This window comes from Coregonus lavaretus, assembly GCF_964263955.1.
Source record: "Coregonus lavaretus genome assembly, chromosome: 2".
Lineage (NCBI taxonomy): Eukaryota > Metazoa > Chordata > Actinopteri > Salmoniformes > Salmonidae > Coregonus > Coregonus lavaretus.
Genome location: NC_139989.1, coordinates 11,103,518 through 11,120,156, shown reverse-complemented (window position 1 = coordinate 11,120,156; position 16,639 = coordinate 11,103,518). Strand labels below are relative to the sequence as shown.

General features: G+C 44.3%; 1 protein-coding gene across 1 annotated transcript in view; it reads right to left on the bottom strand.

The window, feature by feature from the left end:
• LOC311148637 (reversion-inducing cysteine-rich protein with Kazal motifs-like) overlaps positions 1 to 16,639 on the bottom strand; it is an 86,936-nt gene that overhangs the window by 29,736 nt on the left and 40,561 nt on the right. Inside the window, exons 8-10 of the mRNA XM_084185625.1 lie at positions 16,208 to 16,405; positions 15,327 to 15,591; positions 11,005 to 11,178 (exon numbers count right to left, since the gene is read on the bottom strand). Coding sequence (XP_084041751.1) covers positions 11,005 to 11,178; positions 15,327 to 15,591; positions 16,208 to 16,405 — 637 coding nt within the window. The remainder of the gene's footprint in view (positions 1 to 11,004; positions 11,179 to 15,326; positions 15,592 to 16,207; positions 16,406 to 16,639) is intronic.

Genomic DNA, 16,639 nt, shown 5'->3' with positions numbered 1-16,639 from the left:
GATCTTCCTGTCTGGGTTGGCGCCCCCCCCTTGGTTTGTGCTGTGGTGGAGACCTCTGTGGGCTATACTCGGCCTTGTCTCAGGATTGTAAGTTGGTGGTTGGGGATATCCCTCTAGTGGTGCGGGGGCTGTGCTTTGGCGGAGTGGGTGGGGTTATATCCTTCCTGTTTGGCCCTGTCCGGGGGTTTCTTCGGATGGGGCCACAGTGTCTCCGGACCGCTCCTGTCTCAGCCTCCAGTATTTATGCTGCAGTAGTTTATGTGTCGGGGGGCTGGGGTTAGTTGGTTATACCTGGAGTACTTCTCCTGTCTTATCCAGTGTCCTGTGTGAATTTAAGTATGCTCTCTCTAATTCTCTCGTTCTCTCTTTCTCTCTGAGAACCTGAGCCCTAGGACCATACGTCAGGACTACCGGGCATGATGACACCTTGCTGTCCCCAGTCCGCCTGGCCTTGCTGCTATTCCAGTTTCAACTGTTCTGCCTGCGGCTACGAAACCCCTACCTGTCCCAGACCTGCTGTTTTCAACTCTTAATGATCGGCTATGAAAAGCCAACTGAGAGACCTGAGCCCTAGGACCATACGTCGGGACTACCGGCCGTGGTGACTCCTTGCTGTCCCCAGTCCGCCTGGCCTTGCTGCTATTCCAGTTTCAACTGTTCTGCCTGCGGTTATGGAACCCCTACCTGTCCCAGACCTGCTGTTTTCAACTCTTAATGATCGGCTATGAAAAGCCAACTGAGATTTATTCCTGATTATTATTTGACCATGCTTGTCACTTATGAACATTTTTGAACATCTTGGCATGGTTCTGTTATAATCTCCACCCGGCACAGCCAGAAGAGGACTGGCCACCCCTCATAGCCTGGTTCCTCTCTAGGTTTCTTCCTAGGTTTTCGCCTTTCTAGGGAGTTTTTCCTAGCCACCGTGCTTCTACACCTGCATTACTAGCTGTTTGGGGTTTTAGGCTGGGTTTCTGTACAGCACTTCGAGATATTAGCTGATGTAAGAAGGGCTATATAAAATAAAAATTGATTGATTGATTGATATGTGGCGGAGGTTGATGATCCGCTGTATGCGGCAGAGGTTGATGATCCGCTGTATGTGGCGGAGGTTGGAAAGCATGGTCTGTCTGTAGCCTTTTTCTTCCAAATTTCTTACAAATATCGTAATAAATTCGCCAGAATGTTACATCTTCATCCCATAAGTATTGAAGGCAGTGCGATGTTACAACTCTCTTCAGACATAGCCAGTAAGCAGAACTGAGGTATATAACCCAAACTAGGTCTATCTGAAATATGAAAATGATCAATGAAATTGCCATGTAGTCTATTGTTCTGGCAAAAAGCATCCGTAGCAGATTGCTAAACTGTATTCTATATGGATAATATAAACGTAGCCTACCCTATTTCTGTCAGGCATAACCGGAGAAAACAAGTGCTTTCTGGTCACTAATCTGGATATGTGCGCCAAAGCTGATGACTGGTCAATGGTCAACAGTCAGGACGCGCAACTCTTCGGTTCTGAAGCACAGATAAGATGTTTTTGAGACAATAATTTGGTGTAATGCAGTAGGCCTATGTTAGTGACCAGATCGAATAGGCAAATGTACACCACTGGTCAAAGGTTTTAGAACACCTACTCATTCATGGGTTTGTCTTTATTTTTACTATTTTAATAGTAAAAAATAGCGAAGACATCAAAACTATGCAATAAGGCAGTTGGAACCAAAAATCTCAAATTTGGACTCCAGACCAAAGGACACATTTCCACCGGTCTAATGTCCATTGCTCGTGTTTCTTGGCCCAAGCAAGTCTCTTCTTCTTATTGGTGTCCTTTAGTAGTGGTTTCTTTGCAGCAATTCGACCATGAAGGCCTGATTCACACAGTCTCCTCTGAACAGTTGATGTTGAGATGTGTCTGTTACTTGAACTCTGTGAAGTATTTATTTGGGCTGCAATTTCTGAGGCTGGTAACTCTAATGAACTTATCCTCTGCAGCAGAGGTAACTCTGGGTCTTCCATTCCTGTGGCAGTCCTCATGAGAGCCAGTTTCATCATAGCGCTTGATGGTTTTTGCGACTGCACTTGAAGAAACTTTCAAAGTTCTTGAAATGTTCCGTATTGACTGACTGTCTTAAAGTTATTGTAGGTTATTACTGTAGGTAATTATTGTAGGTAAGGATTTTATTCGGCGGAGCCCAGGCGAAGCACGAGGCTAGCTTACCCACTACCTGGACCAACAAAGCTAGCTAGCTAGAGGGTAGCTACCGGTAACTTTTAGCAACTGTGGGTAACTTTTAGCAACTGTGGTTAGCTGTTTCCAATGTTATTTCATGCTTGAGAGTACCTGTGATTGAGCCAGCTAGCTGCTACCATTCAGCTGTTTTTCTAACCTCATCCGAGGCATTAACGTTAGGTGGTTGGTAGCTGCTGTACTTAATTACAGCTACTGATAACACTCTGCTGTAGCTTACAACAATTCTAATTTCTAAAGTGGAAGTTGGGAGAGTTTTATTCGGGTGGTTCAGTGAAACAACTATAGTTTCTGAGGTGGAAGTTGGGAGAGTTATATATTTATTTATTTTTTGGTGAGGGAGGCCTGCTCTCTCCTTTCCCTGATGTTCAGTTCATTTCATCCCGATCTCCTCTGCATTATTGTAGCCATCTGTTGCAGCCTGTCAACTATGCCTCTGCCTATCCCTGTTCTCTCCTCTCCGCACAGGCTACACAAACGCCCCACACCGCGTGGCTGCTGCCTCTCTAACCTGGTTGTCCCTGCACGCACCCCACACCTGGAGTTCCAGGTCTCAGGCAGCCTCTGGAACTGCCGTTCTGCTGCCAACAAAGCTGACTTCATCCCAGCCTATGCTAATCTCCAGTCCCTCGACTTCCTGGCGCTGACGGAAACATGGATTACCACTGAAAACACTGCTACTCCTACTGCTCTCTCCTCATCTGACCATGTGTTCTCGCATACCCCGAGAGCATCTGGTCAGAGGGGTGGTGGCACAGGAATCCTCATCTCTCCCAAGTGGACATTCTCAATTTTTCCCCTAACCCATCTGTCTATCTCCTCATTTGAATTCCATGCTGTCACAGTCACTAGCCCATTTAAGCTTAATATCCTTGTCATCTATCGCCCTCCAGGTTCCCTTGGAGAGTTCATCAATGAGCTTGACGCCTTGATAAGTTCCTTTCCTGAGGATGGCTCACCCCTCACAGTTTTGGGGGATTTCAACATCCCTATGTCCACATTTGACTCATTTCTCTCTGCCTCCTTCTTTCCACTTCTCTCCTCTTTTGACCTCACCCTCTCACCGTCCCCCCCTACTCACAAGGCAGGCAATACGCTTGACCTCATCTTTACTAGATGCTGCTCTTCTACTAATCTCACTGCAACTCCCCTCCATGTCTCCGACCACTACTTTGTTTCCTTTTCTCTCTCGCTCTCCTCCCACACTACTCACTCTGCCCCTACACAGATGGTAATGCGCCGCCGCAACCTTCGCTCTCTCTCTCCCACTACTCTCTCCTCTTCCATCCTATCATCTCTTCCCTCTGCTCAATCCTTCTCCCTCCAATCTCCTGATTCTGCCTCCTCAACCCTCCTCTCCTCCCTTTCTGCATCCTTTGACTCTCTGTGTCCCCTATCCTCCCGGCCGGCTCGGTCCTCCCCTCCAGCTCCGTGGCTTGATGACTCATTGCGAGCTCACAGAACAGAGCTCCGGGCAGCGGAGCGGAAATGGAAGAAAACTAAACTCCCTGCCGACCTGGCATCTTTTCACTCCCTCCTCTCTACATTTTCTTCATCTGTTTCTGCTGCTAAGGCCACTTTCTACCACTCTAAATTCCAAGCATCTGCCTCTAACCCTAGGAAGCTCTTTGCCACATTTTCCTCCCTCCTGAATCCTCCCCCCCCCGCCCCCCCCTCCTCTCTCTCTGTGGATGACTTCGTCAACCACTTTGAAAAGAAGGTTGACGACATTCGATCCTCGTTTGTTAAGTCTAATGACACTGCTGGTCCTACTCACACTGCCCTACCCTATGCTTTGACTTCTTTCTCCCCTCTCTCTCCAGATAAAATCCTGCGACTTGTGACTGCAGGCCGCCCAACAACCTGCCCGCTTGACCCCATCCCCTCCTCTCTTCTCCAGACCATCTCCGGTGACCTTCTCCCCTACCTCACCTCGCTGATCAACTCATCCTTGACCGCTGGCCATGTCCCTTCCGTCTTCAAGAGAGCGAGAGTTGCTCCCCTTCTCAAGAAACCAACACTCGATCCCACTGATGTCAACAACTACAGACCAGTATCCCTTCTTTCTTTTCTTTCCAAAACTATTGAGCGTGCCGTCTTTAGCCAACTCTCTTGCTATCTCTCTCAGAATGACCTTCTTGATCCAAACCAGTCAGGTTTCAGGACTGGTCATTCAACTGAGACTGCTCTTCTCTGTGTCACGGAGGCTCTCCGCACTGCTAAAGCTAACTCTCTCTCCTCTGCTCTTGTCCTTCTAGACCTGTCTGCTGCCTTTGATACTGTGAACCATCAGATCCTCCTCTCCACCCTCTCCGAGCTGGGCATCTCCGGCGCGGCTCACTCCTGGATTGCGTCCTACCTGACCGGTCGCTCCTACCAAGTGGCGTGGCGAGAAGCTGTCTCCGCACCACGTGCTCTCACCACTGGTGTCCCCCAGGGCTCAGTTCTAGGCCCTCTCCTTTTCTCCCTTTACACCAAGTCACTTGGCTCTGTCATATCCTCACATGGCCTCTCCTATCATTGCTACGCTGACGATACACAACTAATCTTCTCCTTTCCCCCTTCTGATAACCAGGTGGCGAATCGCATCTCTGCATGTCTGGCAGACATATCAGTATGGATGACGGATCACCACCTCAAGCTGAACCCTGGCAAGACGGAGCTGCTCTTCCTCCCGGGGAAGGACTGCCCGTTCCATGATCTCGCCATCACGGTTGACAACTCCGCTGTGTCCTCCTCCCAGAGTGCGAAGAGCCTAGGCGTGACCCTGGACAACACCCTGTCGTTCTCCGCCAACATCAAGGCGGTGACCCGCTCCTGCAGGTTCATGCTCTACAACATTCGGAGAGTACGACCCTGCCTTACACAGGAAGCGGCACAGGTCCTAATCCAGGCACTTGTCATCTCCCGTCTGGACTACTGCAACTCGCTGTTGGCTGGCCTCCCTGCCTGTGCCATTAAACCCCTACAACTCATCCAGAATGCCGCAGCCCGTCTGGTGTTCAACCTTCCCAAGTTCTCTCACGTCACCCCCCTCCTCCGCACACTCCACTGGCTTCCAGTTGAAGCTCGCATCCGCTACAAGACCATGGTGCTTGCCTATGGAGCAGTGAGGGGAACGGCACCTCTGTACCTTCGGGCTCTGATCAGTCCCTACACCCAAACGAGGGCATTGCGTTCATCCACCTCTGGCCTGCTGGCTCCCCTTCCTCTGCGGAAGCATAGTTCCCGCTCAGCCCAGTCAAAACTGTTCGCTGCTCTGGCACCCCAATGGTGGAACAAGCTCCCTCACGACGCCAGGACAGCGGAGTCACTCACCACCTTCCGGATGCATTTGAAACCCCACCTCTTTAAGGAATACCTGGGATAGGATAAAGTAATCCTTCTACCCCCCCCCCCCCCAAAAAAAAATTGTAAAGTGGTTATCCCACTGGCTATAGGGTGAAGGCACCAATTGGTGAGTCGCTCTGGATAAGAGCGTCTGCTAAATGACGTAAATGTGCCCTTGAGCAAGGCACTTAACCCTAATTGCTCCTGTAAGTCGCTCTGGATAAGAGCGTCTGCTAAATGACTAAAATGTAAATGTATGTAAATGTAAAGTAATGACGGACTGTCGTTTCTCTTTGCTTATTTGAGCTGTTCTTGCCATAATATGGACTTGGTCTTTTACCAAATAGGGCTATCTTCTGTATACCTCCCCTACCTTGTCACAACACAACTGATTGACTCAAACGCATTAAGAAGGCAAGACATTTCACAAATGAACTTTTAAGAAGGCACACCTGTTAATTGAAATGCATTCTAGGTGACTACCTCATGAAGCTAGTTGAAAGAATGCCAAGAGTGTGCAAAGCTGTCATCAAGGCAAAGGGTGGCTATTTGAAGAATCTCAAATATAAAATATATTTTGATTTGTTTAACACTTTTTTGGTTTCTACATGATTCCATATGTGTTATTTCATCGTTTTGATGTCTTCACTATTATTCTACAATGTAGAAAATAGTAAAAATAAAGAAAAACCCTTGAATTAGTAGGTGTTCTAAAACGTTTGACCGGTAGTGTATAAATATAAAATACAAATGGTAGACTATAGCCTACCTATGTAATCTATTAAAATATGTAGGCCTATGAAAAATATGTATTCTTCCCATTCAGTTTCATACTCGCACCGCTCAAAAGAGAACCACTAGCTCACCCGATCTGTGTTGATTGACAGTTTTCTGGTTCAATCAGAGGACCGAGTGTGCATTTCACTAGCCATTTTTTTGCAAGCTACTGGCTCTGGCTGCGTGGAGAGTAATCCACGGCGACTCTGTGCCACAAAATGAGTGTCAAAACATTAGAAAACCTGGCCAGATCATTTCAAGTAATCAGTCTCAAGTCAAAGTCCCGAGTCTTGATGGTCCAAGTCCAAGTCAAGTCTCAAGTTATTTTATTTTATATCAAGTCGAGTCTCAAGTCATCAAATTTGTGAATCCAAGTCATGTGACTGGAGTCCACACCTCTGGTGTGTGTGTGTGTGTGTGTGTGAGTGAGGGGAGAGGGGAAGGAAAGTGAGGTCTTGACGACAAGCAGAGGGACCACAGCCTTACCGCAGCTCCAGGTCATGAACCAAACGTGACCCCATGGGTGGGTAGTGGGTAATGGTCACAGAGGTTTTCCACAACTTTCATGACCTCTTCACTTTTATTTACAGTGACTCGTTCCTACTCTGCCTATCTCTTTTATGTCTCTCTACACATTGAAAACCACCCAGATGGAAAGGAAGGAAAGTAGCTCCAGTTAAAGCAGAAGTATTTAGGATAGTTATTAAATAAATGTCATTTTCACCATGCAGGCTCAATACAGTCCGTGAGTCAGCTATTCCTCATATAACTCAATATTTTCTTCTTAATAACTTGAGTCAACCAGAGTCAACATCCTAGGGCCTGGGTTTGTATACATTACCTCTTTCCCCCACACTCTTATCCTCCCAACCTCCCTCTCTCTAGCTTTGCCGACCTCTCCCACCCTCCTCTCAGAATGATTGGCATGTGGATTGAGACTTCCTGCCCTGGGCTTTGGTGGGCCCTGGGCCATGCCAAGATAAGAATATTGTCCAGACAGACAGGCAGACAGATGAGTAGATGGACAGACAGATAGCCAGACAGACAGACAGACAGACAGACAGAGGTCACAAAGTATTTTTAGCCTCCAGCCCTATTTAATTCCATACTGCGACTGTGCCCCCACGCCGCTGGTCACCCCAGCTTTTGAACCCCTCGGGGGGGGGGGGAAGACTCTCGTACGATGGCCCCGGGACTCCTTCAAAGGAAATGAGAGCTAGCGTTTGTTTGTCTGAACTCTAAATCCCACAGTGGGGAGCAGCGGTGCCATCATCTAAAGAGGAATTCATTGACCTTCTACAATGAAAATAATACATGGAATACTTGGGATTTCCAAATCTTCTCTAAGAGGGCCTACCATGAGAAGTTTTGGTGACTTTTTTTGTTTGATTGAACATTGATTACATCGCTTTGACTGCTGGGCTGCAATTCAAGCGTTGATACAGTATGTTTTATGATAATCATGTTGTTATGGTTATCATTATTATTGTGTTGTAACCGATACAGTCAACCGACAAAGACATATAGAAAACGATATCACAGACAAAGAGAGGTCAAGCAATGAGATTAAATTTAAGTCTGTAGCTCACGTCCTTCAGATCCCCTAGTATCCAATCATATTTTTCTCTGTCCCTGACTTCAGCCTCGAAAAACAATGCTTTTGAAACCGGACAAAGCAAATGGATGGTGGTGGTGGAATGGAGATTTGTGGACAGGCGGGCACGCACACACACACACACACACACACACAGTCTTACACACACACACACACACAGTCTTAAACACACACACATACACACACACGCACACACACACATTCTCTCTATCCTTTTCTCTCTCCTTCTTTCTCGGTGACCTCCAAACAACATAGTACAAAGTCATGGAAGGCGACCACAACACTCACAGAGCCTATAAAGCAACATCGTCATCAACTAGTCATTGTCTCTCTGAAGAGACCCCAGAGGTCTTGGTTTCACCCAGCCCCAACCAGTTGGCCAGCCATAATGACTAGCATGGGATCGACTAGACACAGCAATTCATTTCACAACCAACGTTTAAATAGAAAGATAAATACATAAAACGCACCAATGTCATTGTGTTAACTGCAGTGTATTATTTAATGTGGTTACAAGGCTGTTGGTTCCAGTTTGGGTTTTGAGAGGCACATAGGGTTATGCATGGAGGCCACTAACCCACCAACCACGGGGCTGGGGAAAAGGGTGGGGTGGATGCACTCACTCACTCACTCCCTCCCTACTCACCCTTGCCTTCTCCCCTGACCTTCCTGGGACACTCCAGGACTAATAAATCATATTAGCCTAGCGTGCGTCAGACCAGCCCAATGCTTGAGGTGATGGAGGACGTGTTTGCAGGATGCCAGTTCACCATTCGACCATTTGTGAGTTACACTCTGGTTTAACGAGATGACTCACTTAGACTTTTACGTGTTCTTTTTATTTTTCACACTCATTGTCATATCCCGGGGTTGCTTTTATCTTTTACACAGCTTGTTGTGTTGAAATTGGATATGTGACTAAATGAGAAGGCCCATCAATGCAACAGAGCACTACAGACTCCTTTTGGATGTATGCAGTCATTGTAAATGTTGGATTTTGAGTTAGTCAGTAGAGTATAGTAGGTACCAGACCTGTTGTAGACCTATTGTAGGTCTGGTACAGTGTGGTACAGTGTGGTCCTGTGTGGTTCAGTTCGTAAAAGCGTGGCACTAGCAATGCAAAGGTTTTGAGTTCATTTGCCGCAGGGACCTCATACAAAAATTTATGCATAAAAGCATCTGTTAAGAGTGTCATATATTGCAACTGTATAATAATAATAATAATAATAATAATAATAATAATAATAATAATAATAAATAATAATACAGAAAGTATTCACACCCTTTGAGTTTTTCCGCATTTTGTTGTGTTACTAAGTGGGATAAAGATGGATTTAATTGTCATTTTTTTGTCAACGATCTACACAAAACAGTCTTTAATGTCAAAGTGAAGAAGAAAGATGCGAACTCTTTATTATTAATGGAAAATAAAACACTAATATATCTTGAGATAAGTATTCAACTACCAGAGTCAATACATGTTAGAATCACCTTTGGCAGCGATTACAGCTGTGAGTCTTTCTGGGTAAGTCTCTGCACACCTGGATAGCACAATATTTGCCCATTATTCTTTAAAAAATGATTCAAGCTCTGTCAGGTTGGTTATTGATCATTGGTAGACAGCCATTTTCAAGTCTTGGCTCAGATTTTCAAGTTGATTTAAGTCAAAACTGTCACTAGGCCACTCAGGAACATTCAATGTCATTTTGGTAAGCAAATCCAGTGTATATTTGGCCTTGTGTTTTAGGTAATTGTCCTGAGAAAGGTGAATTTGTTTCCCAGTGTCTGTTGGAAAGCAGACTGAACCAAGTTTTCCTCTAGGATTTTGCCTGTGCTTAGCTATATTCAGTTTATTTGTATCCTAAAAAAACTCCCTAGTCCTTGCCGATGATAAGCACACACATAACATAATGCAGCCACCACCATGCTTGAAAATATGAAGAGTGGTACTCAGTGTTGTGTTAGATTTGCCCCAAACATAACTCTTTTTATTCAGGAAAAAAGTAAATTTCTTTGCCTAATTTTTTGCTTTATTGCTTTAGTGCCTTATTGCAAACAGGATGCATATTTTGGAATATTTTATATTCTTTACGAACCATTGGAAATCCTCCCTGGTCTTTGTGGTTGAATCTGTGCTTGAAATTCACTGCTCGACTGAGGGACCTTACAGAAAATTGTATGTGTGGGAAATTGTATGTGTGGGGAACAGAGATGTGGTAGTCATTCAAAAATCATGTTAAACACTATTATTGCACACAGAGTGAGTCTATGTAACTTATTATGTGACTTGTTAAGCACGTTTTCACTCCTGAACTTATTTAGCCTTCCCATGACAAAAGGGTTGAATACTTTTTGACTCAATACATTTCAGCTTTTCATTTTTAATTCATTTGTAAACATTTCTAAAGACATAATTCCACTTCGACATTATGGGGCATTGTGTGTAGATCAGTGACACAAAATCTCAATTTAATCCATTTTAAATTCAGGCTGTAACAAAATGTGAAAAAAGTCAAGGGGTGTGAATACTTTCTGAAGACACTGTACATGCTGGCTGAAATGGTCTGCCAGCTTGCTAGCAGTCTGCCAGCCTCTGGATAAAAGTGTCTGCTCAATGACCAATATGTAAAATGTAAATGTAAAATAGTACAGTGACAGTCAGTAGGGGCCCATTTCAATTGAAAACTCTGAAACATAGCAAAGTCCGCACCTGATAGTAGGTATATTGTCTGGTAATATAACACACCTGTTGTTGAAGCTGGTGCAGTAGGTATATTACCTAGTAATATAACACACCAGTTGTTGAAGCTGGTGCGGTAGGTATATTAACAGGTATAGTAGGTATATTAACTGGTATAGTAGATAGGTATATTATATAGCTGTTGTTGAAGTTGGTGCAGTAGGTATATTATTAACAGGTATAGTAGGTATATTAACTGGTATAGTAGGTATATTAACTGGTATAGTAGTTATATTAACTGGTATAGTAGGTATATTATCTAGTATAGTAGCTAGGTATATACCACACCTGTTGTTGAAGTTGGTGCAGTAGGCCAGGTCCTTACAGCCCAGCTGGCAGGGCTCCCTGACGTCGGCCAAACAGGTGATCAGGTCCGTCTCCACAGAGTTGTACTCGCACATCTGGTCAAACTCCTGCCATGTCTGAGTGCCCCAATTGGTGCTGATCTCCTGACACATGTCCCTTTTGGTTGAGAAAACCGAGTTAAACATACAGACAGACACACAACCCAAGCGTGTAAAACCAGACTCAAATGAACACTACCTTTGAACAACGTAAAAATCTCCATGACTTTGAGTGTACCTTACCTTCTGACCCATCTAACTGTATAAAGTAATCTGTAATTGTAAATCTTGAAATGTGTAATAATCTGAAATCTGAAAACTGTGGGAAAAACCTGAATATATATATATATATATACAGTGGGGAGAACAAGTATTTGATACACTGCCGATTTTGCAGGTTTTCCTACTTACAAAGCTAGTAGAGGTCTGTAATTTTTATCATAGGTACACTTCAACTGTGAGAGACGGAATCTAAAACAAAAATCCAGAAAATCACATTGTATGATTTTTAAGTAATTCATTTGCATTTTATTGCATGACATAAGTATTTGATCACCTACCAAACAGTAAGAATTCCGGCTCTCACAGACCTGTTAGTTTTTCTTTAAGAAGCCCTCCTGTTCTCCACTCATTACCTGTATTAACTACACCTGTTTGAACTCGTTACCTGTATAAAAGACACCTGTCCACACACTCAATCAAACAGACTCCAACCTCTCCACAATGGCCAAGACCAGAGAGCTGTGTAAGGACATCAGGGATAAAATTGTAGACCTGCACAAGGCTGGGATGGGCTACAGGACAATAGGCAAGCAGCTTGGTGAGAAGGCAACAACTGTTGGCGCAATTATTAGAAAATTGAAGAAGTTCAAGATGACGGTCAATCACCCTCGGTCTGGGGCTCCATGCAAGATCTCACCTCGTGGGGCATCAATGATCATGAGGAAGGTGAGGGATCAGCCCAGAACTACACGGCAGGACCTGGTCAATGACTTGAAGAGAGCTGGGACCACAGTCTCAAAGAAAACCATTAGTAACACACTACGCCGTCATGGATTAAAATCCTGCAGCGCACGCAAGGTCCCCCTGCTCAAGCCAGCGCATGTCCAGGCCCGTCTGATGTTTGCCAATGACCATCTGGATGATCCAGAGGAGGAATGGAAGAAGGTCATGTGGTCTGATGAGACAAAAATAGAGCTTTTTGGTCTAAACTCCACTCGCCGTGTTTGGAGGAAGAAGAAGGATGAGTACAACCCCAAGAACACCATCCCAACTGTGAAGCATGGAGGTGGAAACATCATTCTTTGGGGATGCTTTTCTGCAAAGGGGACAGAACGACTGCACCGTATTGAGGGGAGGATGGATGGGGCCATGTATCGCGAGATCTTGGCCAACAACCTACTTCCCTCAGTAAGAGCATTGAAGATGGGTCGTGGCTGGGTCTTCCAGCATGACAACGACCTAAAACACACAGCCAGGGCAACTAAGGAGTGGCTCCGTAAGAAGCATCTCAAGGTCCTGGAATGGCCTAGCCAGGCTCCAGACCTGAACCCAATAGAAAATCTTTGGAGGGAGCTGAAAGTCCGTATTGCCCAGCGACAGCCCCAAAACCTGAAGAATCTGGAGAAGGTCTGTATGGAGGAGTGGGCCAAAATCCCTGCTGCAGTGTGTGCAAACCTGGTCAAGACCTACAGGAAACGTATGATCTCTGTAATTGCAAACAAAGGTTTCTGTACCAAATATTAAGTTCTGCTTTTCTGATGTATCAAATACTTATGTCATGCAATAAAACGCAAATTCATTACTTTAAAAATCATACAATGTGATTTTCTGGATTTTTGTTTTAGATTCCGTCTCTCACAGTTGAAGTGTACCTATGATAAAAATGACAGACCTCTACATGCTTTGTAAGTAGGAAAACCTGCAAAATCGGCAGTGTATCAAATACTTGTTCTCCCCACTGTATATATATATATATATATATATACAGTACCAGTCAAAAGTTTGGACACACCTACTCATTCAAGGGTTTTTCTTTATTTTTACTATTTTTTACATTGTAGAATAATAGTGAAGACATCAGAACTATGAAATAACACATTTGGAATCATGTAGTAACCAAGAAAGTGTTAAACAAATCAAAATATATTTTATATTCTTCAAAGTAGCCACCCTTTGCCTTGATGACAGCTTTGAACACTCTTGGCATTCTCTCAACCAGCTTCATGAGGTAGTCACCTGGAATGCATTTCAATTAACAGGTGTGCCTTCTTAAAGTTAATTTGTGGAATTACTTTCCTCCTTAATGCATTTGAGCCAATCAGTTGTGTTGTGACAAGGTAGGGGTGGTATACAGAAGATAGCCTTATTTGGTAAAAGACCAAGTCCATATTATGGCAAGAACAGCTCAAAAAGGCAAAGAGAAACGACAGTCCATCATTACTTTAAGACATGAAGGTCAGTCAATACGGAAAATGCCAAGAACTTTGGAAGTTTCTTCAAGTGCAGTGGCAAAAACCATCAAGCGCTATGATGAAACTGGCTCTCATGAGGACCGCCACAGGAAAGAAAGACCAAGAGTTACCTCTGCTGCAGAGGATAAGTTCATTATAGTTAACTGCACCTCAGATTGCAGCCCAAATAAATGCTTCACAGAGTTAAAGTAACAGACACATCTCAACATCAACTGTTCAGAGGAGACTGCGTGAATCAGGCCTTCATGGTCGAATTGCTGCAAAGAAACCACTACTAAAGGACACCAATAAGAAGAAGAGACTTGCTTGGGCCAAGAAACACGAGCAATGGACATTAGACTGGTGGAAATCTGTCCTTTCGTCTGATGAATCCAAATTTGAGATTTTTAGTTCCAACAGCGTCTTCTGAGACGCAGAGTAGGTGAACGGATGATCTCCGCATGTGCGGTTCCCACCGTGAAGCATGGAGGAGGAGGTGTGATGGTGTGGGGGTGCTTTGCTGTCTGTGATTTATTTAAAATTCAAGGCACACTTAACCAGCGATACGCCATCCCATCTGGTTTGCGCTTAGTGGGACTATCATTTGTTTTCAACAGGACAATGACCCAAAACACACCTCCAGGCTGTGTAAGGGCTATTTGACCAAGAGGGAGAGTGATGGACTGCTGCATCAGATGACCTGGCCTTCACAATCACCCAACCTCAACCCAATTGAGATGGTTTGGGATGAGTTGGACTGCAGAGTGAAGGAAAAGCAGCCAACAAGTGGTCAGGCCCCGTGTAGCTCAGTTGGTAGAGCATGGCGCTTGCAACGCCAGGGTTGTGGGTTCATTTCCCACGGGGGGCCAGTATGAAAATGTATGCACTCACTAACTGTAAGTCGCTCTGGATAAGAGCGTCTGCTAAATGACTAAAATGTCAATGTAAATATGTGGGATCTCCTTCAAGACTGTTGGAAAAGCATTCCTCATGAAGCTGGTTGAGAGAATGCCAAGAGTGTGCAAAACTATCATCAAGGCAAAGGGTGGCTATTTGAAGAATCTCAAATATAAAATATATTTTGATTTGTTGAACACTTTTGTAGTTACTACATGATTGTGTTATTTCATCGTTTTGATGTCTTCACTATTAAGAAAAATTAAGAAAAACCCTTGAATGAGTAGGTGTTCTAAAACTTCCTGTTAATTTTGATCAGTAGAAAACTGTGCCTAGTTCACATGCAATCAATATTTACACAGCTCAACTGGATAACAACACTGTATACCATGGCCCAGTTTCCCGGACTAAATCACTTTCAATGTAGATTCTCTGTGTCCTGGAAACCAACCCTATGAGTTGAAGTTACCTGCATACAATGTAAGGCACTTTCTGCACTATACTGTAACTGTAATCAGTTCTAATGACTAGAAGTGATATTATGGTCCTCCCCTTACAGAAAAAACACGTGAAAACATATGTATTTGGAACACTTCACATGTGACCATGTTTTCACATGTTTAGATTCATGTTATCACATGTTGCTTTACGTGTTGCCATATGTGATTACATGAAAATGTGTTTTTGGAACACTTCACATGTTCACCTGAAATTCAAGTGGTTTCTGTAAGGCTCTGTAGCTAGCTCAGTTGGTAGAGTATGGTGCTTGTAACGCCAGGATAGGGGGTTTGACTCCCAGGACCACTGATACATATAATGTTCGTACAATTGACTAAGTAGTTTTGGATAAAAGCGTCTGCTAAATGGCATATTATTATTATAAGCATCTCATCAGAGTACAATGACTCCAACTAACCGGCACAATGAGGTATTGGCTTTGGAGCAGCAGTGTAGCTTGGCGCCGTCCATCTTGGCGGTGGGGGAGGTCTCCGTCTCGCTCTTGGTGGGGGGGTGGGCGCTGCCCAGGAAGCACTGCCACAGCGGGTCCTGGGGCAGTGGCTGGCTGCCGCACTCATCAATCAGGCCCTCCATGATCTCATGCTCCGTGGTCATGGTGCGAAGGATGCGCCGGCACGCCACCTGGCAGTGGGGCTCATCGGCCCGGTCACAGCAGTACAGGCCTGGAAGGACAGACAGATGGACGGACACACTTAGTGATAGACAGTGATGGGAGGAAGGCAACACAGACATAAGATACACACTGGCTATATTAAATGGGGTCCTGATAGATTAGTATTTCAATTCAATTAAATATATTATTCTTTATTCCCGAGGGGCATTTACTTGGGCAATTATTTGGGTATAAGACTACTCATTATCTATGGGGCTGCTGATAGGTCAGTATTAGATATACTCTGTATCTACGAACCTCCTGATAGCTCAGTATTAGGTATATTCAGTATCTACGAAGATCCTGATAGGTCAGTATTAGGTATATTCAGTATCTACGAAGATCCTGATAGGTCAGTATTAGATATACTCAGTATCTATGAAGCTCCTGATAGGTCAGTATTAGATATACTCAATATCTACGAAGCTCCTGATAGGTCAGTATTAGATATACTCAGTATCTACGAAGCTCCTGATAGGTCAGTATTAGATATTCTCAGTATCTACGAAGTTCCTGATAGGTCAATATTAGATATACTCAGTATCTACGAAGCTCCTGATATGGTCAGTATGAGATATACTCAGTATCTACGACGCTCCTGATAGGTCAGTATTAGAAATACTCACTGTCTATGGGGCTCCTAATAGGGTAAGACTTGGTGTAGTTGCCCACACAGCCAATGAGCTCGGGGCTGATGCTCTGGCAGTATTCCTTGACGGCCTTGATTTGAGAGAGGGTGGGGGAGGAGTCTGTCCGGAAGATAGCCTGGCAGTACTCTCTGCAGTTGGTGTGTCTCCCTGCGTAGCTGCAGCATACCGAGCCCACTGAGGCAGCACAGACAGACAACACAGTTACAATATGCTTTCCATCACTCATTCACTTCAATGGAATTGTAAACAGAATCAAATAGAAAATAGTTCATTATTACTATTATTATAAAGGCTATTTAGACTATTTTGTCTTTAAATAGCCTTTAGCTTCATAAAATATATGACAGACATTGCAAACGATCGACATTCAAGCATCAGGAATTCTTCTTCGCTGAATTAGAGTAGAAT